Source organism: Myxocyprinus asiaticus, chromosome 30 (assembly GCF_019703515.2).
Source record: "Myxocyprinus asiaticus isolate MX2 ecotype Aquarium Trade chromosome 30, UBuf_Myxa_2, whole genome shotgun sequence".
Classification (NCBI taxonomy): Eukaryota; Metazoa; Chordata; class Actinopteri; order Cypriniformes; family Catostomidae; genus Myxocyprinus; species Myxocyprinus asiaticus.
Window position 1 is genome coordinate 41,651,462 of NC_059373.1, and position 27,627 is coordinate 41,679,088.

A 27,627-nucleotide genomic window follows, 5' to 3' on the forward strand; every position below is an offset into this window, starting at 1 on the left:
TACTTTTTTTTTGTGCTATTTTTTATTTTATTTTTCATTTAATAGGGCTGATTTCATACTATATAATGTTATCTTTGTCAGACACTTTAAAAACAGTAAGTTTACTACCAGTTTACTACCAGTGCTGTCCTAATTTGGAAGCGCTCTTTATTAACTGTAAGCCTTTCTTCTCGCCGCGGGAGTTTTCCTCGTTTATTCTGGTGAATGTGTATATCGCGCCAAACGCGTGTTTGAATGTGACGCTGCAACAGCTGGCTGATCAAATCACAGACACAGAACAACAATACCCGGACTCAGTTATTATTATTCTTGGGGATTTTAACAAAGCAGACCTCACACGTAAACTGCCCAAATACAAACAGCACATTACATGCCCAACCAGAGACAGAAATATACTGGATCACTGCTACACAACAATAAAGGATGCATATTGGTCTGTCCCTAGAGCAGCTTTGGGACTCTCTGATCACTGTCGGATTCGAGTGTTTTTGAGGCTGCAACCACAAACCTGGATGAGCTCACAGATACTGTTACATCAATATCAGTTTCTGTGGGGATATGTGCATTCCTACTAGGACTTATTTAACATTTAACAATGACAAACCATGGTTTACAGCGGAACTCAGGCAGTTTCGTCAGGCCAAAGAGGATGCTTACAGAGTTGGGGATAAAGTCTTGTACAATCAGGCCAGGAACACACTGAATAAGGGAATCAGAGTGGCTAAAAGAAGATACTCTGAGAAGCTGAAAAACACGTTTTCAGCTAACGACCCTGCATCAGTGTGGAGTGGCATGAAATAACTTACAAATTACAGGACTCCTACTCCCAACCCTGTGGTGGACCAACAACTGGCTAACGACCTGAATGTGTTCTACTGTAGATTTGAAAGGCCCAATCTCACACCCCACACCCACTCTGACCTTCACTTCACACAAACACCGACACTTCCTACAACTCCTCTCCTCCCCCTCCTGCTACTCAACCTGCACTTAAGATCTGTGAAGATGATGTGAGCTGCGTCTTTCAAAAAACAAAGGATAAGGAAAGCACAGGGCCCAGATGGCGTTTCACCTGCATGTCTTAGATCCTGTGCTAACCAGCTGGCCCACATCTTCACACAGATCTTCAATAGATCACTGGAGCAGTGTGAAGTCCCATGCTGCTTCAAATGTTCCACAATCATCCCTATCCCAAAGAAACCAAAAATCACAGGACTTAATGACTACAGACCTGTCGCCCTGACGTCTGTGGTCATGAAGTCATTTGAGAGACTGGTGTTGGCCCACCTGAAGGATATTACTGGACCCTTTCTAGATCCCCTTCAATTTGCTTATTGAGCAAACAGGTCTGTGGATGATGCAGTCAACATGGGATTGCATCATATCCTGCAACATCTGGACAGACCAGGGACATATGCAAGGATCCTTTTTGTGGACTTCAGTTCGGCTTTCAACACCATCATCCCAGCTATTCTCTGGACTAAATTACACCAACTCTCTGTTCCCATGTCTATCTGTCAGTGGATTACCAGCTTTCTGACAGACAGGCAGCAGCTTGTGAGATGGGAAATTCACTTCCAGCACCTGTACATTCAGCACTGGTTCCCCCCAGGGATGTGTGCTCTCCCCACTACTCTTCTGCCTCAACACCAACAACTGAATCGCCAAGGACCCCTCTGTCAAGCTCCTGAAGTTTGCAGACGACACCACTGTCATCGGCCTCATCCGAGATGATGATGAGTCTGCATACAGAAGCGAGGTTAAACAGCTGGCTGTCTGGTGCAATCAAAACAGCCTTGAGCTGAACACGCTCAAAAAGGTGGAAATGACTGTGGACTTTAAGAGGAACCCCCCAACACTGTCCCCCTTCACCATTCTAAACAGCACTGTGGCAGCAGTGGAGTCATTCAGGTTCCTGGGCACTACCATCTCACAGGACCTGAAGTGGGAGACCCACATTGACTCCATTGTGAAAAAGGCCCAGCAGAGGTTGTACTTCCTTCGCCAGCTGAGGAAGTTCAACCTGCCACAGGTGCTGCTGATACAGTTCTACTCAGCGGTCACTGAGTCTGTCCTCTGCACTTCAATAACTGTCTGGTTTGGTTCAGCTACGAAATCAGACATCAGAAGACTACAAAGGACAGTTCGGACTGCTGAGAGGATTATTGGTTGCCCCCTGCCCCCCCTTCAAGAACTATACACTTCCAGAGTGAGGAAAAAGGCTGGAACCCCACTCACCCTGCCCACTACCTTTTTGAACTGTTGCCTTTTGGCCGCCGCTTCAGAGCTCTGAGCACCAGAACCGTCAGGCACAGGAACAGTTTTTTCCCCCAGGCTATCCATCTCATGAACAGTTAAAACTGCCCCTTTGAGCAATAATTAATGTGCAATACACAACTTAGTCTTTTTATATTATCCAACACATCCTACCTCTTCTGCCATTACATTCCCTTGCACTGTACATAACCAATTTGAAATTAGATTTGAACTACGTACGTGTATGTGTGTGTGTATGTATGTATGAATATGTATGTATATATATATTCATATATGTGTATATGTATGTATATGTGTATGTATGTATATCTATATATATATATTGTCTATTGTGTATTCTATATATACTTTTTTCTTTTCAATATTTATCTATTATTTATTCAATTTTAATTATTTTTTAAAAGTCTTGTTGCTGTTTTTTTTTATTGTTGTTTACTGGAAGCTCCTGTCACCAAGACAAATTCCTTGTATGTGTAAGCATAGTTTGGCAATAAAACTCATTCTGATTCTGTTATGCGCCAAATGTATCTACCCCGGAGTAGGAGCTAAAAATGTCCCCTAAAACTGCTTCGAAGAACTATAGGTACTTAGGGGCGAAAACGATGAAAAGCACTAGTCCCAGGGAACCTGAAACTGGCTTTAGTTTTAGGTTTAGTTTTGGCCAGTGGAAAAGGCCCTATGGTGTGTTGAAAGATAGCTACCATGATGCTCAATACCATATTCATGTACCATGGTATTTGGACAACTTCAAAGAGTATCATATATAAATGTCCAAAAAACATAGTATTTTCTGTTACTTTTAGATTTTCATTATTACCATTACCGCATGGTGATGTGATAATCAACTGATAATGACTGTTTGTGACGGTGAGTGTATGGACTGAGTATAGTGATGTCTCCGGTAGAGCTAATTGCTGTTGTGTGTGTGTGTGTGTGTGTGCGCGCGCGCGCGCGTGCATGTGTGACTGCAGCACTTCCGTTCAAAGAGACACACGCGTCCACGGACTCAAACCGACACAAAGAGAGGTACACAACCCTTCAAAACCTTACTTCATACCTATACAAACACTATCATATGTACGTATACGATGCGTTAGGTTGCATTTATTCTTGTCTGTATGATGTGGGTCAGATATATTCATCCATGGGCGTTAAATGAAGACAGACTGAGCTCTGATCAGCTGCTGTATAGAGCAAAACATTCATAGCGATAGATCGACACATTTACTGTTTTTACCGGATTCATTCACCGAGTTAGTGGCATCGGGGTAAAGTTGAAGTTTAGCGAGTTCGACATCGATGTGTGCTTGTGCTTGACTTCCTCCGGCCGGACGATTGTTATTATCTCATGTCATTGATCGCATGTGTGAGTTGATTCTGCTCGATCAGGGTCATTATTGCATTAGTCTGGATCAAACAGACGGGATGTATTCACATCTGGAAGTTGATTTCAGCGTTATTTTATTGTGTAATGAAGTGTAAACTCGCGCAGGGATCACGTTGTGTTGTTGTTCTGGAGTTAAAGGTCAAACCCACGCTAGTTCATCAATGCATGATACCCCGATACATCGTCACATTAATGCATCTATATAAAATTCAAAATACAAAAAATATCTGAGAATGTTGAATATAATATTAAAAATACAAATATAAAAAAAAATAAAATAAAAAAAAATTTGCATTCACCCGATCGAAGCAGCATATCAGATATTTAGACTTGCTTTTAGAGAATAGATCTTGAATATAAGTATATTTGTCTTTACTGCACTCGCAGAAGTAAATACACTTATATACAAAGTACACTTACATTTAAGATACTTTCTCTTAGAGCAAGTCTAAATATCTTATATGGTACTTCTCAAGTAAATATATCTTATTTTTTAGGATTTTTAGACCACTTTAAATGGAAAACAAGACAAAAACTCTTGATAACAATAGATTTTTTGCAGTGAATTACTTTACAGAATTAAACTTAATTAAAAGTATTTTTTTCCTTTAATTCAGTGAATGTCATTTAGAGGTATTTTTAAAAGATGATGTTGTCCTCTATTGTTAATAAGCACTTTTAAGACAAACTTTTAAGTCAGGGCACAAGCTGAATAATCAGTTAAGAGCTAATGATTAATCGTTGCAATAATTGCAGAATAGTTGAATAATCGCTCTAATAATCGTTTGATTAATTGATTATCAAAATAATCGTTAGTTGCAGCCCTAATCGGTACTTCAATATATCCTTAAATTGTTACTTCAGTACGACAACACATTTTTACATTGTTGCACTGTTACACCGATACGTTGCTACTTTGATATATTCTTAAATTGTTACTTCAATACATTGTTACTTAGATACGACTAATTATTGTTTGACTGCTGAACTGTTACATCGATACATCTGTATTTCAATATTCTAAAATTATTACTTTAATGCGACGCAGCATCATTAAACTATGCACTATTACACCGATATATCTGTACTTTAATATTGTAAAATTGTAACTCATCACAGTCTCGTGAATAACTCATGCAATTCATCATTAGGCTACATTGTTGTTTATTACTTTGATATGTGATACATTGTTACATTGATATGACGTTACAAGATTGCATTTATACACCATTACATCGAAACATTGTTACAAAGATATCACCAGTACATTAATACACCATTACACCGAGACATCGTTACTTCGATAAAATGTTACATGGTATTAGAAATTTTAACTATGCATTTAATCAAATGAAAATATATCAATAAATGCATCATTACAATGCTACTTTGATATGCTGGTACATTGCATTGCTGTTGATTCGATATATTTTTACATTGATAAATTGTGCATCATTACATCAATACATGGTTACTTATGTACAATAAATCATGTCATTGTCCTCATTGGAGTTTTTTTTTTTTCTGTGTGTGTGTAAGTTCGGGAGCATGTCGGATGAGGACTCGCGTGCCAGCTCTAGTTCTTCATCATCCTTCTCCTCATCATCCTCCAACCATCAGCAGCAAGATAAAGACATAGCTGGGAAGAAGAAAGAGAGCAAAGCCAACATGAGCAAGACCTCCAAACTCCTGTCCACCAGTGCCAAGAGGTGAGGAGACACCATGTACAGATTGTATTAGATTTGCACTACCCATGTGTATGTGTGTGTCAGTGTGTGTGTGTATGTACGTATGTGTATAACTATTTTTTATTATTATCTATGTCTTGCTGCTGTTTTTGTATTGTTGTACACTGGAAGCTCCTGTCTTCAAGACAGATTCCTTGTATGTGTAAGCATACTTGGCAATAAATCTGATTCTGATGTTACACACTAATCAGCAGCGTTCACTGCGATAGATCTTTACTACAAACTTTTTTTACTGCCGTAATGAAATAGGAAGAGATGGGGAGCTGATACAAGCTTTTTATGCTCATTGGCTAGTGTGCTGCTTGTAGACAGCAGCACACTTGTGCCTATGATGGCCACAAATGCTGCCCCGACAAGCAGCTTGCTAGGTTTTGTTGGGCCCTGTGATGTCCATTTTATAATTTTTTTCTAGATTCTATGTTTTACGGTTTAATTCCATTATCAAAAAGAGTGTCTGATCAAATAAATGCATACCATTTTAATAATTTAATAACAAGTTACTGAAATATTAACTATATCTTTAAATTCAAGAGAAAGTATATCTGATAATTCATATCAATACAGTACTGAAGTTGACAACCTGCAGAACAAGGCCCTAGTTTGAGAGACAGCCATTATAAAATTCCAAAATGCTTTATCTAGTTTAATTTTAGTAAAACGTTTTTTTTTTCAGAGTTAAATAAGGATTATTTTTAATAATTCAATTCTTTCTTTTTTTCAGGATCCAGAAAGAGTTGGCTGATATTATGTTGGATCCTCCGCCAAACTGCAGGTAAGGAATCGTGTTTGCTTTGCACTTTGCACTGCGGTCCACTGTGGTTACCTTAGGGGCTGTTCACACTGCATGCGCACTTCTGTACTGTATTTCCATGTAAACATGGGCCAGATGGACATCTTTGACTGTTGCGATGCATCAAGCTGTTTTTTTCAGCATGCCACACCACAAGTGGTGTAAGAGTTTTGTCATGTTAGAAGTCGTCACCTGTGTTCTATTTCTTTTGGCTGTGCTTCATCTCAATGTTTTTTTTTAATGCATTCCGTGTAAACAGCTCTGTACCAGAGAGAACTGATTGGAACATGCTTTGTGTAAGATAACTATAAACAAGTTAGAATTATTTGAATTCACTATTTGGGAGCCACCGCCTATAGCAATAGCACATATTCTGACCTTTCAACTTCTCTTGAATCTATTTGTTGAATGACTGGCCTGGTCATAAGTCATGTTTCCATCTAAGTTATGAATTTGCTATGCGAAAAATCTGAATATCGCAAAACAATTTGTGACTAAAGCAGCGTTTGTATCCTGTATTTAAAATACAAAAACAAAACTGTAACTTCTGGGGGAAACTGGTGCAAAACGGAAAAGAAGATGGAAGTTGGAACCACTGTGGCTCTTAATTTAAATGTAATAAATTAATTTATGGTTGAAGAGTGTGCAGACAAAATGCTCTGATGAACTTTGTTTGCTAGCGTTCAGCAGCAGATGCCTTATGTCTGGGAGTGAAACAGTTTTGGGAGGTAATAGTAGACAATCATTTTGATGACAGACTTTGGCATTTCAGAATAACCAAAGCAATATTTCAGATGCTGTGTGGTGAATGATGAGTTCTCATGGCTTGTCAAGTCAAGGTCACATGACTTTTTGATGCATATCTATACTTCTATATAAATTAATTAGGAATATATTCTTTAAATGTGTTTCCATTGTAGTTTATGCTTATTGTCTTATCAAATAAAACTAAAAAATATCCACAAAGTGTGCATATACGTTTTTTAAAGCGCGTTTTTAAGATTTGATTCGCATCTTAGAGTTTCCATCCTGAATTTATGCAATATCCCTAAATTCTCATAAAAATATATTGATATAAACCTGTGTTAGACAGTCCAGTGCTGTTTTCTCTAGTTTGGTGTCTTGTGTGGAAATTTAGTTCTGTGGTTGGCAACCAATTAAAAGAGGTCAAGTGTGGTTGATGCTGCAGGATAGCAGTGTCAGGTTCCAGTTAACTCAGCAGCCTCTGATTGAAGCTCTGAGCAGCTTTAATAAATGGTGTATGGGTTAACTAAAACCAGGTTTTAGGTTTCTTTCACACAAGCACTTTTGGTGCACACCTGGGTTCGAATGACGTCAAAGTCCACTTGAAAAAGTGGTGAACCACTTGTGATGATATATAATTTGCGTCTTTGCAGGCTCATGATCGCAATTATTAAGGTATAATGCAGCTGTCATACCTGCTTGTGCAAATCTCAGGAGAAATACAGGCTGCTCTGGAAAAAGACGGTGTAGTTGTTTCAAGGAGCACAATACTTGTTGACCCCTCTCCAAACATAGCACTTATGGTTGTGACCATAAAGCTCTATTTTGGTCTTGTCACTCCAAATTACAGTGTGCCAGAAGCTGTGAGGCGTGTCAAGGTGTTGCCGGGCATATTGTAACCGGGCTTTTTTGTGGCATTGGATTCTTTCTGGCAACTCGACCATGCAGCTCAATTTTGTTCAAGTATCGTCGTATTGTGCTCCTTGAAACAACCACACCGTCTTTTTCCAGAGCAGCCTGTATTTCTCCTGAGGTTACCTGTGGGTTTTTCTTTGTATCCCGAACAATTCTTCTTGCATTTGTGGCTGAAATCTTTCTTGGTCTACCTGACTTTGGCTTGGTATCAAGAGATCCCCGAATTTTCCACTTCTTAATAAGTGATTGAACTGTACTGACTGGCATTTTCAAGGCTTTGGATATCTTTTTATATCCTTTTCCATCTTTATAAAGTTCCATTACCTTGTTACATATTTTCAAAATCAATGCCAAGATTTCACAATTTCTGCCAGGGTATGCAAACTTTTGAGCACAACTGTATGTGCAAATTATTATTTTAAAAACAATCAACAAAAACAGAAAGTTGGCCAGAATATGTACAAATGTACAAAGGTTTAAATGTTTCATCCTTCAACCTAAAACTGCTTGCTAATTCATTAAAAGCTTCTCATTTTAAAATAGGTGTCATTTAAAAGCTTGGAATTTGGACTGCTATTTAAGGTTTGACGGATGTAACATGAACCATAAATGTGCCTATATTACAGATGTATGCTGATTTAAATGAGAAATAAATTACAATGCACTTGCATAAATGATGGTGCCTGTTTATAAAGGTGTTTCTGGTAATCCTGGTGACTCGCTCACAGAGAGAGAATAATGAACTTCAAACAGCTGTAATGAATTAAACCAAAATGAGGCGATAAACTGCATGTAACGAATATTAAACGACAAAACAAACCCTAATCTCTGTATACATGGTGTATTATTAGTGGCGGCAGCCGGACTGCGAGTGCAGCGGTGGTTTGTGTGTGTTATGAATGTGTGTGCTTGTGCTTATGCACGTCTCATTCACAGACGCTTGCTACGGCCCTCATCTGTGACAGTTCCACTGTATAACTTGTGAAATGTGCCGTTTTAGGTTGAGCTTGGACTTGTTTTAATCAATACTGCGATGTAAGTAACAATGTGCTATTTCCCACATTCTGTTTGTTTCATGAAGTAATAAATGAAAACGATAGCCCCCATGTAACATTCATACATACATGTTTATTGCATTTCGTTTATTGCCTCATGAAACAAACAGAATATGGGAAATGCCATCATTACTTACAGCCCCAAATCAACGTAACAAGGTACAGAGATGTTGAAATAATCCTCACAGGGCAAGATGAGCATGGCTCTCACTCACACAGACACGCTGTGTATGTGCATGCGCACTGCCGCTTCAGACTGCCCTGATTCAAAGCATTTTGGATGGTTTTTCCCTTTGTCATGAACAGTAAGGGTCACTTTTACAAATGGTACGTCTGTAACAGAGAAATATCATGTCCACAACGCTGGTTTTCCCTCATTAATGTGTGTTTGACAACGAATAGAAATTAAATATTACATGTTCTTAGGATGTGGCTATTATTTGTGGATTGTGCATTTAAATTTACATGCATTATTACAGAGTTCATGAGTTTTTACAATGTTTGGTGTCCAAAAAAACGTTTGTCCATTTTTCAAATTATTTGTACAGCTTTTTATTTCATTCAATGAAATAAATGAAATAGTATCACACTACTTTATTACTACAGTGTATTTTGCATGACTGGAACACTGTATTGATTAATCAACATTCAGGACTGCAGCTATCCGTTTTATAATGTTATTTGTGACTGTATCCGTGAAGGTAATTGTACTTGACTCAGAACGGCATAGCTGATACACCTCGTCTTTAAACAACTCGTCATCAGCTTTGTCATCTGTTTAACCAGTTTTAATGCTCTCGTTCTCATGTGTCTGCACTTATTAGCTGCTTTTCTGTCGCAGTTTATGTTCAAGATGTAAGTCACATCCCCTCCTCTGATATGGCTCTAATTCCCATTGGTTTTCCTCTCTCTGTTATGTCAGTTTCTGTTCCTCTTTATTTCTCCCTTCTCTCTCTCTCTCTCTCTCTCTTTCAGTTTTCAAGCTCTGTTTTAGTGTGCTTCATTGAAATGACAAAAACTACATTTGTGTTGCAAAAAAGTGTAAAGCAGAGCTGTGTATAATGAGTAAGTGTGGGTAAAAATATAGTTTTTCCGATTAATCGCAATCTTCATTTGATCGATCTTTCACTCAATGCGCAACCCTGTACTACAATAAGAGGAAATCACTCACATTTGCAACCAAATTCTGTGCTATGCGACTAGTGAATATGTCAGCCAGTTGCCAAGCATATGTTTACATTTCACTCACCAGTAATTGTGTAGTAGGGTTGCAGCGGTATACCAGTTTCACAGTATACCACGGTATGAAAATTGATGGTTTTCATACCGTGTACGTTTGTTTATCTACGGTATTGAGAAAAAAATGCAACCGGATGGAGAATCTCACCTGCGCTTGCGCATCTCCTTTCCTCCTCGTCTGCCTGTCAGACTCGTCAACTTGCCACACACACACACACACACACATGCAGCGGAGAAAATGTCAGAGAGAAGCGAGGCGAGGGGGTCTGACATAAGTGAGTGTGTGTGTGAGTTAAAGCAGTGTTTCTCAACTGGTGGGTCACAGGTCTATTCGGACTGGGTCGTGGACAGCAGGGAAAGAACAATGATCAAATCAAATCACTTTTATTGTCACACAGCCATATACACAAGTGTAATGGTGTGTGAAATTCTTGGGTGCAGTTCCGATCAACATAGCAGTCGTGACAGTGATGAGACATATACCAATCTACAATAACATCAAATTAACACAACACAATTTAAACATCTGATATACACATAATTACACTCAACAATATACAAATAATAACATACACTGTACAGTATACAATACACACTGTATAGATACACATTATTCAATAAAAATAAAAAATAAAAATATATAAAAAAGTATATATATATACATAGAATGTACAGTATTGTACTGTATTGACATTCAGGCTGTCGGTTGATAGTCAGTTGTTAAGAGAGAACATAATATAATAATAATAATAATATAATTTATAATAGTCCGGTGTGAGATAGAAGAGTAAGAGTAATAAAGTGCAGTGCTGATGTATTTTGATCGTGGGAGATCAAGAGTTCAGAAGTCTGATTGCTTGGGGGAAGAAGCTATCATGGAGTCGGCTGGTGCGGGTCCTGATGCTGCGATACCGCCTACCTGATGGTAGCAGAAAGAACAGCCCATGGCTCGGGTGGCTGGAGTCTCTGATGATCCTCTGAGCTTCTTTCAAACACCGCCTGGTATATATGTCCTGGAAGGATGAAAGCTCACCTCCGATGATGTGTCTGGCAGTTCGCACCACCCTTTGCAGTGCTTTGCGGTTGTGGGCAGTGCTATTGCCGTACCAGGCGGAGATGCAGCCAGTCAGGATGCTCTCTACAGTGCAGGTGTAGAACCGTGTGAGGATGTGGTGGTTCATTCCAAACTCCCTCAGCCGTCTCAGGAAGAAGAGGCGCTGATGAGCCTTCTTCACAATGACTTCAGTGTGGATGGACCATGTGAGTTCCTCAGTGATGTGGACACCCAGGAACTTGAAGCTGCTGACTCTCTCCACTGGTGCTCCATTGATGATGATGGGACTGTGTTCTCTGTCTTTTCTTCTGAAGTCCACCACAAGCTCCTTTGTCTTACTGACGTTGAGGGAGAGGTTGTGCTCCTGACACCAGTGTGTCAGAGTGTGCACCTCCTCTCTGTAGGCTGTTTCATCATTGTCAGTGATCAGACCTACCACCGTCGTGTCATCAGCAAACCTAATGATGGCATTGGAGCTATGTGTTGCTACACAGTCATGTTTGTACAAGGAATACAGGAGTGGGCTGAGAACACATTCACTCCTATTCTAGCCTATTCTAACCACCTGGCGTCTGCTTGACAGGAAGTCCAGGATCCAGCTGCACAGCGAGCTGTTTAAGCCCAGAGCCCGGAGTTTCTCATCAAGCTTGGAGGGCACTGTGGTGTTGAATGCTGAGCTGTAGTCTACAAACAACATTCTCACATAAGTGTTCTTTTAATGCCATGGTTCTCCCATTGAAGATATTTTGGCGGCCGCCCAAGTGATAGCCTATTTAGGACTGCCGAGTCAGATTTAATGATAATCTCACAATCAGCTAAAAGCGTCTCATCTGCACTTTCGCGCGAGTGTAACGGAACCAGCGGAACCTCGATATTGCGGAGCACAGACTTCAAAACTGATGTGACCAATTTCAATTCTGGTGAGACTTTTCTAGTTTAAAGTGTTACAGAGGAAGTCGAACCTCTCAAACAGCAGGCAGCCCTGACATGCCAAACAGCACTGAGGAGGAAAACAGCAACACTGCTATGCGCTATTTTTGTCATTTTTTTTTATTATACATCACCTTTACAAAATTGTTTCACGATTTTACGTTATATTTTGACAAAATGTTATAGTTTCATATGAAATAATCTAAAGGTAGAATCTATTAGACCTCATATTTATCAACAGTGGCAGTTGTAGTTAAAGTTTCAAGATGTGTTTCAGCTAGTATTTATTTTTTCATAAATACTATAATTTGTTATTATTACTGTTATTTAAGACTAGCTACACTGACTAGCTACATGGTAATGAGGAGCCTTTCCTCCTGTGTAATATGTATGTTCTGTTTGAATTATGTTTGAAATGAGGAAACAAACGGGATAATAATGAGTTCATATAAGTAAATATGCTCTTCAATTTTTAAAAGGGGGGAGAGAAAACGTCCTCTCGCTTTTGTTGTTGACGTCAACAACAAAAATAACGTCACTTGATGCATGAATGTACTTGATGCATGATGCTTGATGTACTTGAAAACTATGAACAAAACTGTGCAACATAAAAGGAAATGCGACCCAGGATACATTAAATACAGGTTACGTTTTTACTATGGCGGGTCGCCACTTGATTTCCAATGTAAAATCTGTCCTGAAGCAAAACCAGTTGAGAACAGACAGGAGCAGTCGCGCACCTACAATATATGTTAATTATTAATAATCATAGGACATTACTTTAAAAGCTCACACAGCTGATGTTATTTTTCACTTAGTAGTTAATTTAACATGCTATGCTAACATGTAAACTAACATGCTTTAGTTATATAACATGTTATTTTTTATTATGTTTATAATCCGGTTTATTATTATAATTCTGTTAGCTTTCTTATTTATTCTGTTTATTTTCAAAAGGGAGACTTTTTTTTACACATACTTCCATTAAAAAAACAAAAAAAAAAAACAATTCAAGTTTAAATTATAATAAAGCGTTTTTAAAAAAGGGTCCTGTAAGGGTCATTGTAATTAAAGTTGGAAACTTTCCATGGGAATTAACGGAAATATATGGGAATTAATGGGAATAAACTGGAAATTTGCAAAATTGCAAATTAGCCTATAACAGGGAACTTAAATGTAGTTGAAAAAAAAAAAAACATCTTGCAGCATAATCTTCGTTAAAACAACCAGATTTAATGCAAATTCAGTTGAATTTCTCCCTGCGCATTCCTCGATCACATGCATACAGCACACTACTTACTGCAGGCTACTTACTACAGCAGGACTATTGAAGCCACACTACTGCATCTGAGCCCAAGGACTACATCCAGTCAAGTAAGTTTTGATGATATTACGAGGGTAAATATATTTGATCTATGGTATTAAAGATTAACTAGCAAATACTAAATCAAATGTGTTTATACAGTAGTATGCTAGCCAGTAAATCAGATATGCTAAATGTATGTTAGATAACAGCATTTCATTGACAATTTAAGAGGCTAGCTAGCTCAACTGTGATGCTGTTTCTTCTGCCTTCTGCTTGCCAGATTTCAGTTATCATACAAGAACGTAGGTTATAGTTTGATTTAGCATGCTGGTTGTTGCCATGTCATGATGGTGCCGCGGATGGCCACCTCGGTGTGGAGCGCTTCTATTGTTTTGTTGTTTTTGTTTGTTTGTCCTGTGTTTAGTAATCTTTTTCCAGTCAGTTTTACCAAAGACGAACTGCTGAACATTCGACAGCTTATACCAGACAGTCTTTTCCCGGATTTTGAATATTCAGACATTTTAGTTGGAGGCGCGGCTGTGTTGTTCAGGAGACTCAGGCAAGGAAGACGAGCTGGTGCGCTGGTCAAACTCAGTCGGCGGGGCTTTCGAACAACGCTGCCGAGCATTCACCTTGCGAATATCCGTTCTCTTCCTAACAAAACGGACGAACTACATCTCCTCACCTGCACAAACAAGGACTTTTCAACCTCTGCTGCCTTGTGCTTCACAGAAACCTGGCTGAGTGAAGCCATTCTGGACAGCACGTTACATCTGCCGGGCTTTCAGGTGTTCAGAGCGGATCGCATTGCGGAGTTAACGGGGAAAACGAGAGGTGGTGAAACATGCTTTTATATCAATGAAAGTTGGTGTACAGATGTAACAACATTAAAGAGGATGTGCTGCCCTAATTTGGAAGTGCTCTTTATTAACTGTAAGCCTTTCTACTCACCGCGGGAGTTTTCCTCGTTTATTCTAGTGAGTGTGTATATCGCGCCAAACGCGTGTTTGAATGCGGCACTGCAACAGCTGACTGATCAAATCACAGACACAGAACAACAATACCCAGACTCAGTTATTATTATTCTTGGGGATTTTAACAAAGCAAATCTCACATGTGAACTGCCCAAATACAAACAGCACATTACATGCCCCACCAGAGACAGGAACATACTGGATCATTGCTACACAACAATAAAGGATGCATATCGCTCTGTCCCTAGAGCAGCTTTGGGACTCTCTGATCATTGTCTGGTTCATCATCTTCCAACCTACAGGCAGAAATTAAAATCAACTAAGCCAGTAGTAAGGACTGTAAAGAGATGGACCAATGAAGCAGAGCGGGAACTACAAGGCTGCTTTGATTGCATGGATTGGAGTGTTTTTGAGGCTGCAGCCACAGACCTGGACAAGCTCACATATACTGTTACATCAAATATCAGTTTCTGTGAGGATATGTGCATTCCTACTAGGACTTATTTAAAGTTCAACAATGACAAACCGTGGTTTACAGCAGAGCTCAGGCAGCTTCGTCAGGCCAAAGAGGATGCTTACAGGGGTGGGGATAAAGTCTTGTACAATCAGGCCAGGAACACACTGAACAAGGCATCATATCCTGCAACATCTGGACAGACCAGGGACATATGCAAGGATCCTTTTTGTGGACTTCAGTTCGGCTTTCAACACCATCATCCCAGCTATACTCCAGAATAAATTACACCAACTCTCTGTTCCCATGTCTATCTGTCAGTGGATTACCAGCTTTCTGACGGACAGGCAGCAGCTTGTGAGACAGGGGAAACTCACTTCCAGCACCTGTACATTCAGCACTAGTACCCCCCAGGGATGTGTGCTCTCCCCACTACTCTTCTCCCTCTACACCAATGACTGCATCGCCAAGGACCACTCTGTCAAGCTCCTGAAGTTTGCAGACGACACCACTGTCAGACTCCATTGTGAAAAAGGCCCAGCAGAGGTTGTACTTCCTTCGCCAGCTGAGGAAGTTCAACCTGCCACAGGCGCTGCTGATACAATTCTACTCAGTGGTCATTGAGTCTGTCCTCTGCACTTCAATAACTGTCTGGTTTGGTTCAGCTACGAAATTAGACATCAGAAGACTACAAAGGACAGTTCGGACTGCTGAGAGGATTATTGGTTGCCCCCTGCCCCCCTTCAAGAACTACACACTTCCAGAGTGAGGAAAAAGGCTGGAAAAATCGCTCTGGACCCCACTCACCCTGCCCATTACATTTGTTTAACAGTTGCCTTCTGGCCGACGCTTCAGAGCTCTGAGCACCAGAACCATCAGGTACAGGAACAGTTTTTCCCCTCAGGCTATCCATCTCATGAACAGTTAAATTGCCCCATTGAGCAATAACTATGTGCAGTACACAGTTTAGTCTTTTTTATTTTTATCCAACACATCCAAAAAAAAAAAAAAAAAAACATTTGCACTGTACATAACAGATTTGTATTAGATTGCACTACGTGTGTGTATGTGTGTGTATGAACATATGTGTATAACTATTTTTTATTTTGTATTATTATCTATGTCTTGCTGCTGTTTTTGAATTGTTTTTGTATTGTTGTACACTGGAAGCTCCTGTCACCAAGACAAATTCCTTGTATGTGTAAGCATACTTGGCAATAAAGCTGATTCTGATTGAGGAGTGTTCATCTAGCATATTTCTATTCATATTGTAAAATATTTTTACCATTCCAGAATATTCCAATTGTTTAGCTAACTATTTATATATCTGTGCATGGCATTGCATTAGTGTTTTTTACAAGCTTTTTTCTAATCTTATTCTACAGAACAATGCCACGTGCACCATCTGATGTGTGGATACATTTCACCTCAGCCAATGTAGAAGGAAAGGCTGTGTACATTTGCAAATACTGTGCAAAGGCCTATGTTAAGAATGCCACAAAGATGCAGCAGCATATAGCCAAGTTCCCAAAGTTTTTTTCAATATTTCCAAAATTCCCCAGCTTAACTTCCCATAGAAAGTTTCTGGGAAGTTTACGGAAATTTACCAGAAACTTTCCGGCCCTTTGCAACCCTAATTGTAACTGATAATAATAATTGTGTAATACTGTATACCGTGAAACTGTGATATTTCTGAGACGGTTATCGTACCGTGAAAATCTTATACCGTTGCAACCCTATTGTGTAGTTTATTCGTGAAGTGTTCAGCAGCGAGATCCTTTCACAGCGTGTTGAGAGTAAAAGTTGATCCTTGTTGTGTGTCCAAGACGAGATTCATGCAACCCATTTTTCATTGAATACACTTTGTTCTTTACAGTCAGTTGTTGATCAAAAACAACTACAAATTTTTTTTTTTTTATTCTAATCATCGCACAGATGAGTTAAAGCCATTAGAGTCCTCTCAAGTTAACATGCTCATTTAAAGGCATTGTTTACAGAAATGCCATTTTTTTGTTAGAGACTGTACCGCTTTTAGCACGTTTAACAAATCAATGTAAATACTTGTAAATAGTACAAATTATGCAATTTAACAATAAATATGTAACAAAAATAATATGAAATATAATCTTATTTATTGATTGAACACATTTATTTGTTCATTTTTAAAAAGCCAAAATAACCAAAATGATAAACTAATCAATTAATATTTTCCTAATTTACCTAGTTAATAGGTCCCCTGTATAATTAACAGCATTAGCTGGTAGAGAATTTATTTTATATGTAAGCAAAAGGGACGTTATAATTGAAATAAACCCGTATGAATTGATATTGAATCGAATCGGAATCAAATCGAGAGCTTGTGAATTGGAATCAAATTGAATCAGGAAATCTGTATCAATACCCAGCCCTAACAATGTGTGAAATAAAGCAAAATAAAAGTAATGAAAATAAACAATGTTAACAAATAAAATATCAGAAAAATAAAATGAAAGAAACAGTGCAGAGTAAACTGCGAAATTAAAAAAGCAGTGAAAGTAAAGAAAAGTTAAACAAAAATAAAGTAATAAGTAATATTAATCTAACAATTCAGAAAGATTAATTAGTGTCAACTGAGTCTGTACCTTGTCAGGATGGCATGGTACATAAATATTGAAAAGCATAATGAGTAAACGTTTAGTAATGGAAACAGACTTAAGTCTCATTTTTTGCTGCTATTACACAGCAGTCCTTGCGTTCACATAAGAAGGGCAGTTTTTCATTTGAAATATCAAATCTTCAGTGTATCTATTTACCTTGTGATAAAACTTTTCCAGAATTTGTGTGAATTTTGTGCATTCTGTCATCTCTGTCTTGATTTTGTTTTGATAACAGTGTGGACACAATCTTTCTCCCTGTGGCAGCCATGTTTTCCTGTGTCTGCCACTTTCTGTAGTGAGGTTGTGTTTGTTTCTGTAGTGAGGTTGTGTTTGTTTCTGTAGTGAGGTTGTGATTGTTTCTGTAGTGAGGTTGTGAGCGTTTCTGTAGTGAGGTTATGTTTGTTTCTGTAGTGAGGTTATGTTTGTTTCTGTAGTGAGGTTGTGAGCGTTTCTGTAGTGAGGTTGTGAGCGTTTCTGTAGTGAGGTTATGTTTGTTTCTGTAGTGAGGTTGTGAGCGTTTCTGTGGTGAGGTTGTGTGCGTTTCTGTGGTGAGGTTGTGTGCGTTTCTGTGGTGAGGTTGTGTGCGTTTCTGTGGTGAGGTTGTGTGCGTTTCTGTGGTGAGGTTGAGCGTTTCTGTGGTGAGGTTGTGAGCGTTTCTGTGGTGAGGTTGTGAGCGTTTCTGTGGTGAGGTTGTGAGCGTTTCTGTGGTGAGGTTGTGAGCGTTTCTGTGGTGAGGTTGTGATCGTTTCTGTAGTGAGGCTGTGTTTGTTTCTGTAGTGAAGTTGTGATCGTTTCTTTAGTGAAGTGGTTGAGGTTGTTTTTCTATAACAAGCATGGTTTGAAATTAAAACCTGCCAACCTGCCACATGCGGGTACAAATTGGCAGTGGCAGGTAACTCTGTCAGTCTTACCAGCCACTTTGGCGTGTGACCTTTTCAGGGTTTTTCCTGCATTGAAAATTCTATGAATGTCTGCTGCCGAAGCTCATAACTTAAATGTGCAAATGTGCAGGGCGAATGAAGCATACTTTCGCACGAACCACCGCAGCGCACATTATGCTGCTGGCTGTCCACTGGCGAGTGGTGAGCCAAGTCAAGCGAGCATTCAATTAATTACATTGGGAGCCGAGTGCCACGCTCGCAAGGTGGATTCTCATCGGAATGAATTGAAAACAGTGGACACACGCCAGTGGACACGTACGGTCAGCGTGCCCCAGAGTGAAACTTGCGTGATTCAGTCAGGCTTTACTCTATCAGTGCGGCCGGCGGAGACCATAAAACTTAACAAATGCCACTGTTAAACAAGGGTAGAATGATGGTAAACTTTCATGTAGGCAAGTACAATTTAGAATAAAGGGATTAAAACTTCCATGAATTCTGGACAAATTATTGACAGATTTTTCCCTGTTCTAACTGTCCATAACATAGATATTCTAAAGGTGACTTAAATCATTAGGCCTGTGTCCTGCTAAACTAATATAATTCTTGTTAAAATAATGTCCGAACAAATGCATACAGTTGCAGTCTCCAGTTACCTTTTTCTTTTTGCAAGGCGGGGGATTTTGGCTAGTGAAAATGTTGTGTGGCTTGTGACCTTGGAATTGTGACACTATTTGAACTCGCGGCCACACAGTCACGTGGTTCACGTAGCTCTCAATAGTTCCAAACAAATCCGTGCTGTCAACCTGTTTGAATGGGTTTAAAAAGACAGACAGCATCAGCGACTATATTTGCAGCAATTTTCGGTAAATATTAACGCATTATATGCAATGATTACTATGTTGACTACATAGTGATGGAGAGACAGCATTAATCAGTTTTTCTGTGTTTAATATAGGAGAGAAGTGGGGATTGCTCCCATAACGTAGAATACATTTACAGTATGTATGGACTAATGATTTTCTCATGCTTCTATGGTCATAATTGCTCACATTGCTCACACTGGCTTATGTTAAGACATTCGCATAGGCATGCACAACAAGTGAATATCAATGAATGCAAGCAACTGCTCAATTTAACCCAAGAAAGAAGTTTGGTCAATAGTGCAAAATAAACAAGGCAACTAATTGCATTCCCCAAAACATTTTATTATATAATACATCCAGGAAGAGGGTAGATAAGTTTTTCCTTGAATTGGCAGTCTTCATAGAAACTCATTTGACCACCTACAGGGAGAGAATGCTGGCAGAAAGCAGGCCATGAAAGGCCTAAAAGTGTTCAAAATAGCCATTGCATTCTTTCACCGCAACAGTAGGAAGAAAAGGAGATCTGGACACCTGGCCGTGAGCGCTCAATAAACTTCACTGGATGATGACTGCTCAAAACATCTCCAGACACACATGCAAGAACCACAGAGTCACATTCTTATCCATACAATGATGGCAAAAACATTCAAACTCCATGCCACAAGTAATGCTACAGTTACTTGAATTTTTGGGTGAGGGCATTCTACCGCCAGAAGCAGACAGTGGTGGAAGATGTATTCAGATCTTTTACTTAAGTACTAAAGTACTAATATCACACTGTGAAAATACTCCACTACAAGTAAAAGTCCTGCATGTAAATGTAATGCAAGTAAATGTAAGTATTATCAGCAAAATTTACTTTAAGTTCCAAAAGTTCTTACTCTGCAGAAGAATTTTCCCTGTCAGTGTTTTACTATTAAATATTATGTTTTTGGATTAATATTACTGCTGCATTAATGTGTATGTTGCATTTTACTGCAGTAGATGTTTAAGGTTGAGCTAATTTTAACTACTTTATATACTGTTGGGTAGTTTAATCTACAGCAATGCATCATATTCTATCATCATATGTTTGTAGTGTTGCTTGTCCTGTGAGAAACACATATCTAAAAAGTCAACTTTTCATGATCTCAGAAAAACAGCCGTTTTCATTTTTGAGACAATGCGTTTTCTAGCTAATCCAAGGCGGGTTTAAAATAGTTGATTTATCTTAAGAAGTAAGAGAATTTTCTCAACCCATAAAGGAACACTTAATCTTTCAGTTTATCACAAACATTCATAATCACCACATTTGGAGATACATGGTTTTCACTTGACAGGAAGGGTATGAAAAACTGTAAACTGAAAACTACTGTAGTAACTAAAGCTGTCAGACAAATGTAGTGGAGTAAAAGTATAAAGTTGCATTAAATGGAAAGTACCTCAAATTTGTACTTAAGTACAGTACTTGAGGAAATGTACTTAGTTACATTCCACCACTGGAAGCAGACCATGTCATAGGCTTCAGAGGAGACCGGGTCTTGAGTCGAGCCTGTTGCTGCTGGAGAGAACTGGGAGTAGTAAAGAAAGATGGAACTGTGGTAAGGTTAATACATTGAAGGACATAGATTCAATACACATCGAAAGCCAGTGTTTCCCAAAGATTTTAATGAGGTAGAGATTACAAAAGTGAGAGTACACATGATTTCTGTCCAGTACATTGAATCTGAAATTAAACAATGACTATGGACTTCAAATGCAAACTCTTAGCTTAAATTTGTGGGTATTTTCAGATGTATCAATTGAACCATGTAGTAATTATAGCCATTTGACAGACTGCCAGTTTCAGGACCAAAAGTTATTGCACAAGTTCCTATAAACCTAAATAAAATGATCATATTTTGTACTTGGTTGCAGATTCTTTGAATCTGATGACCAAATATCAGCTTTAAAATGTGGATTTGAAGTTGATTTTAGCATGAGATATAGGGAAAAACTCAACCTAGAACTAATGGAAGGCAGGGAGGGGTTAATTAGCACCCCTTCTCTGGAAACTGAAGTAGTATTCATATAAATTTTATAGATCGATCTGTCTTGCTTTGGAGAAATTAACCTATGTGGTCAGAGGGAAATTAAATAAATTCAGTCAAATATTGGACACTTTTATGCAATTCCTGGAAAGTGATTAGACTGAAATTATTGTGTGAAATTGATCAATAAAACGATGCCTAAATAAAAAAAAAGCACCTATTAAAAAATACTTTACCTCTTACTATTATATATTATTATTTGATTTATTGGTATTATTTTTTTTCCCCTTGAATGTTCAGTGTTGAGGGTGGAGTGGGGGACTTACAATACTCTTACAATATACAATTTTGGTATTTCTATGAAGCCTATAAGCATATATACAGCTGCCAGTTTATTAGGTACACCGAGCTAAAAGTAATACAGTCTAACAGTCCTGCAATAAATCCTACCTTCATGAAGGTTATAATGTTCAGTTTTTGTTGTTTAGAGGCATTGATTCAACTCAGTGATTATTTTGGAGGATACAGAGAGCTGTTTCTGACAATTACATACCTTATTGCTTTTTGGTTCATTTGTAGATAACTGGCTTGCTAGATCATCAAAGTCAGTCTCCCATGGTTTCACATGTCAGCTCTTCAACAGAAGAATATGTAATTAGCTCTCTGCAGTTATACATTCTTTTTACTATGATCATCCTCATTTATGCTGCTGATCTTATCACCCGCCACTGATGCACTGTTTAACGAACGTTGTGTGTAATGACTGAATTAACCAAGGAACAACCTTGCTAGATACCATTCATTGAAGTGAGGTGTACAATATGGTATGGTCTTGTACTAAGTGTTGCTAACTTTAACAACGAATCTAATCACCGAAGATAAACTTTGTATGTTAACGAACGCCAATAATTGCAATTAATTTGAGGTAAATGCAGGCCAACTGACATCTGGTTATGGTAGCTGAAGTATTGCTCACGTTAGCTAACTGCAATTAGAATCTTACTAGCTATTATCTAATGATAAACATTAAATAGAGCTGGCTACATAAAATACCACTATTGACAAATGCAGTCATTTCATCAACTTACCAGCGAGTGCGCTTGAGAAACACTGAAATGAATGGGGTTCAGTGCTGGAACTATTCAGTGTTTGGAACTATCGGTTGCCCCACGACATGCGTCACCTCCACATTCTCTGATTACAACAGAAGTCTATTGGCAGTGTTGCAACTCTCTTTTTCAATGGTGCTGGAAACTACTAGCCACAGTGGCTGGTGAGTCAAAAAGGTTATTTCTAACCCTGATAACAAGGTGGTATTTGTTTCTATAGCAAAGTTGAGTTTATTTCTACAGCATGTTTTTTTCTGTAACAAAGCTGTTTCTATAGCGACCCACTGTAGCGAGGTTGTGATTCTTTAGTGAAGTTGTTTTTATAGCAAGGTTGTGTTTCTGTTGTGAGGTTGTTTCTAGGGATGCACCTATACCAATTTTTCTCTTCCAATTCCGATATCTGAAATCTCAGGATCGGCCGATACCGATCTGATACCAGTGTTGTTTTTTTCATAATCAGTTTAGAATATCTATACCTCACTGAGTGATGCTAATTATATGTAAAGAAACAAAAACCTTTAACTACACATTATTTCAATATAAATGTACAAACTATTAAGAAAAACTTTGTTGTTAACTAGTCTACTGGATAATACTGCAGCAAAATTAATAGTAATTCCTGTCTAAGTCTTCAGTAGAAAAGAAGGCATTTTTTGTTTTTGTAAAAAACATTCAACTTGTATCTGGACTTTAAAGGATTCAGATCTCTTTGTTTTTCAGTTTAGTTGTAAGATAGTTCACTTTCCATTCACAGTTATTTTCTGGAACCCATTAAACTTAAATATTGTTATAATTTGTAAACAAATAATAATACATTATTATTATTGACTTTTAGAATTTTAAATACAACAGTAATATATTTCAGTCGTGCACCTTTAACTTTAAAACCCTTGGGCTTTTTTTTTTTGACACTCTGAACTCTCCAGGAAGTCCTGTATGTGTCTGTTTGTAAGCAAGTTCACAGTAGTTTAATTCTCTTCTAATTCAAATTCTGGTAAAATGCACCTCCGGCACCGTTTTAAATGCATATTATAAGTGAACCGAACTATTGAGCATCTACGTCTGAGATGTTGTTCGTGAGTAGTGCTCAAATGTTGCACGATGCGTGAAGGCTAAAAATAGCCGCAAGTGTGTGTGTGTAAACAGAGCAGCACCATTCAATATCACACTGGCGCTGCACGTGCATATTAATAATTAATAATTTAATTAATTAATAATTTTCTTTATCACACATTATACATTTGCACATATACAGTGAAATTCTTCTTTTTCACATATCCCAGCTAGGCTGGGGTCAGAGTGCAGGGTCAGCCATGATACGGCGCCCCTGGAGCAGATGGGGTCAAGGGCCTTGCTCAAGGGCCCAACAGTGGCATCTTGGCGGTGCTGGGGCTTGAACCCCCGACCTTCTGATCAGTAACCCAGTGCCCTACATATTATGTATTTACTTATTAAACACAACATTTTGTGATTCATAGAGCTATCGCACATCTTCTAGTGGCTTTGAATAAAATGCACGAGTCATATGAACTACTTCATTGGTGCTTTTATGGTTCTTTATGTCATTTTTGGAGCTTGACAGGAACGAACATGATTAACACAGTATCGGATTTGGATCCGGCTCGTCGGACCGATACCCAATCCATCTAAAAACATCAATATCGGATCGGTGCATCCCTAGTTGTTTCACTATAACAAGGATGTGTTTTTGTATAACAAGGTTGTGTTTGTTTTTATAGCGAGGTTGTGTTGCTGTAGCGACGTTGTTTCCCTAAAACAAGGTTGTGTTTGTTTCTATAGAGAGGTTGTGTTTGTTTCTGTAGCGAGGCTGTTTCTCTATAGCCAGGTTGTGTTTCTATAGCAAGGTTGTGATTTGTTTCTATAGCAAGGTTGTTTCTTTATAACGAGTTTGTTTCTATAGCAAGGTTGTTTCTTTATAACGAGTTTGTTTCTATAGCGAGGTTGTGTTTGTTTCTGTAGTGAGGTTGTTTCTTTATAACGAGGTTGTGTTTCTATAGCAAGGTTGTGCTTGTTTCTATAGCAAGGTTGTTTATATAGTGAGGTTGTGTTTGTTGCTATAGTAAGGTTGTTTTTCTATAGTGAGGTTGTTTTTATAGCAAGACTGCTTGTTTCTATAGCAACGTTGTAATTCTATAGTGAGGCTGTGTGTGATTCTATAGCATGTTTTTTGTCTGTAACAAGGTTGTTTCTATAGCGAGGTTGTTTCTTTATAATGTGGTTGTGTTTCTATAGCGAGGTTGTGTTTGTTTCTATAGCAAGGTTGTGTTTGTTTCTATGGCGAGGTTGTTTATAATAAGGTTGTGTTTCTGTAGCAAAGTTGTGATTGTTTCTATAGCAAGGTTGTTTCTTTATAACGAGGTTGTGTTTCTATAGCAAGGTTATGCTTGTTTCTATAGCAAGGTTGTTTCTATAGCGAGGTTGTGTTTGTTTCTATAGTAAGGTTGTAATTCTGTAGTGAGGCTGTGTGATTCTATAGCATGTTTTTTGTCTGTAACAAGGTTGTTTCTATAGCGAGGTTGTTTCTTTATAATGTGGTTGTGTTTCTATAGCGAGGTTGTGTTTCTATAGCGAGGTTGTGTTTGTTTCTATTGCAAGGTTGTGTTTGTTTCTATAGCGAGGTTGTTTATAATAAGGTTGTGTTTCTGTAGCAAAGTTGTGATTGTTTCTATAGCAAGGTTGTTTCTTTATAGCGAGGTTGTTTCTTTATAATGAGGTTGTGTTTCTATAGCAAGGTTATGCTTGTTTCTATAGCGAGGTTGTGTTTGTTTCTATAGTAAGGTTGTAATTCTGTAGTGAGGCTGTGTGATTCTATAGCATGTTTTTTGTCTGTAACAAGGTTGTTTCTATAGCAGTGGTTCTAAACTGGTTTTACTTCGGGACCCAGATTTCACACTGGACATCAAGTGGCAACCCACCATAGTAAAAAAACATAACCTGTATTTAATGTATCCTGGGTCACTTTTTTTGTTTATCTTGCATATTTTTGTTCATGGTTTTCAAGTATAAATGCATGTATCAAGTGACATAATTTTTGTTGTTGATGTCAACAACAAAAAGAAGTTCTCTTCCCCCTTTTTAAAATTTAATGAGCATATTTATTTATATGAGCCCATTATATTAATTATTCAGTTTATTTCTTAATATCAAACATCATTCTAACAGAACATATATTACACAGGAAAACTTTATTCATAATTTGTCCACAAGTCTTGGAGGTCCAGACTTTAAAGGCCTTTATGTATTTGCTCTTATATTTACAGTGTAATGACATATAAGCACAGAAAGGCATAAGCCCATGATGGCCCCTCATTACCATGGCTAGGTCAATGTAGCTAGTCTTTCTAATAATATTAATAAATCAGTGTTTATGAAAAATAGTATAGATTCTACCTAATAGATTAATATGAAACTATAATATTTGTCAAAATATCACAGTTACTGTTACTACTATAAAATCGTGAAACATTTTTGTACGGGTGATGATGTGTAAATTTAAAAACAACAACTTTATTTTGGCACATAGCACAGTGTTGCTCTGTTCCACCTCACTGCTGTTTATAATGTCAGGGCTGCCTGTTTGAGGGGTTTGGCTTCCATAGCGATTTAAACTAGAAAATTTCTCACTAGAATTCAAATAGGCATTGATGCACGGCGAGCGCGCGCCAGAGATACAGTAGATCAGAGCAGATCATTGGCGTGAGTTGTTCCATTACACTTACGTGAAAAAAAGCTTTAATCGCACCATGAAAATATTGCAGAAGAGAAGCCTTTAGCGTGTTTAAAGTGCAGAACGTGAGATTATCATTAAATTTGCCTCGGCAGTCCTAAATTTCACTTAGGAGGGCGCCAAAAATGCTTCAATGGGAGAACCATAGCATGCTCTTTGCCTGCTGTCCACGTCCCAGTCCAAATGACCTGCAACAGTTGAGAAACACTGTTCTATTGTGACCTTTGCGAGGTTGTGATTCTGTAACAAGGTTGTGTTTGTGTTCATTTCTATAGCGAGGTTATTTCTCTTTAACAAGGTTTTTTCTCTATAGCAAAGTATTTCTATAGTGAGGTTGTTTATATAGCATGTTTTTTTCTATAACAAGGTTGTTTCTATAGTGACCTGATGTAGTGAGGTTGTGATACTGTAGCAAGATTGTATTTCTATAGTGAGGTTGTGAGGTTGTTTCCACTGAGTCTGTACCTTGTAAGGGGATGCTTGATCAAAATGTGTTGCTTAACACCCAAACGTTCTTCCTCTTTTTGTATATATGTGCTAATACTTTTTATTTGAACATCTCGTTTACTCAGACAGCAGAGTTGTGATACAATGCTGACATTCTCACATGAATGTGTGTGTGTGTGTGTGAGTGACCGAAGGTGAAAGCAGATGTGGTAAATCGCCAAGGGTCCACATGACCTTTGATGTTGTCACACAAATGTGTGTGTGTGATGATGGGCACTATTTTAAGAGAGCTAGCGCTAAGCGCAGGGCTATGCTTTAAGTCATTAGTGCAAAGTTTGTATATTTTTGTGCAAGGCTGTGATAAGTCTAGGTGTAAGAAGGTTTGGCGAAATTGTGTGGGAAATTGTTAATGGGCTGGGTCAAGTGCAATTTAATGCTGAGGTTCTTTGATTTTGATTTTGAAAAGTTAAATTCATTTATTGAAACACGAAAAAATGAAACCAAAAATGTTTCTAAATTCAAATTACACTTCAGAAAAAAACGAAAATATATTCAAAATAATGAAGTGGTTGAAAAAAATCATACCAAATCATACCAAATTTTATCTTCTCCAACTTCTTCCACCAGACCCTTTGGCAGCGACTTAAAAATCAATCTACGACAACAGGTGGAAAAATACCAATATAAATTAGATCATAAATACAATTGTAAATATAAACATAATAATAATTGAAAAATAAACCATGACCTATAGATAGTTTAACACAAATCTCATACTAGGGCTGCCCCCGACCAAAGATTTTCCTAGTCAGCTAGTAGTCGTTAATTTAAGCCATTAGTCGACTAGTCACACGTTTATGATATTAATGTAATTATATATTTTTGGGGGGGCATCAGAAAATGGTTTGAGTTCGAGGGCTGAGAAAGAATGTTATAAGTAACATTGCTAACATTATTCTTCATTACAGAGAAACAATAAACCATAATAATGAGCCTTTAAAATATAAATTTTACAAGCGCATGCACGAAGCGAGCCGCGGGGACACCAGTAAAAGCGGTAA

The 27,627-nt window shown here is 38.2% G+C and overlaps 2 protein-coding genes across 3 annotated transcripts in view; one reads left to right on the plus strand and one right to left on the minus strand.

The window, feature by feature from the left end:
- The first annotated feature begins 3,211 nt into the window (after positions 1-3,211).
- Positions 3,212-27,627, plus strand: part of LOC127420767 (ubiquitin-conjugating enzyme E2 E1-like) — a 36,986-nt gene continuing 12,570 nt past the window's right edge. Inside the window, exons 1-3 of the mRNA XM_051663301.1 lie at positions 3,212-3,303; positions 5,204-5,373; positions 6,134-6,184. Of these exons, the coding sequence (XP_051519261.1) occupies positions 3,235-3,303; positions 5,204-5,373; positions 6,134-6,184 (290 nt within the window). The 5' untranslated portion in view covers positions 3,212-3,234. The remainder of the gene's footprint in view (positions 3,304-5,203; positions 5,374-6,133; positions 6,185-27,627) is intronic.
- LOC127420774 (NF-kappa-B inhibitor-interacting Ras-like protein 1) overlaps positions 19,178-27,627 on the minus strand; it is a 30,018-nt gene continuing 21,568 nt past the window's right edge. Inside the window, exons 5-7 of one of the 2 annotated variants that reach the window (XR_007893866.1) lie at positions 21,816-21,896; positions 20,675-20,803; positions 19,178-19,193 (exon numbers count right to left, since the gene is read on the minus strand). The gene's annotated coding sequence lies outside the window, so the exon portion shown is untranslated. Of the gene's footprint in view, positions 19,194-19,592; positions 20,804-21,815; positions 21,897-27,627 lie in introns of those variants that run through there. The other variant, XR_007893865.1, reaches the window with a different exon arrangement.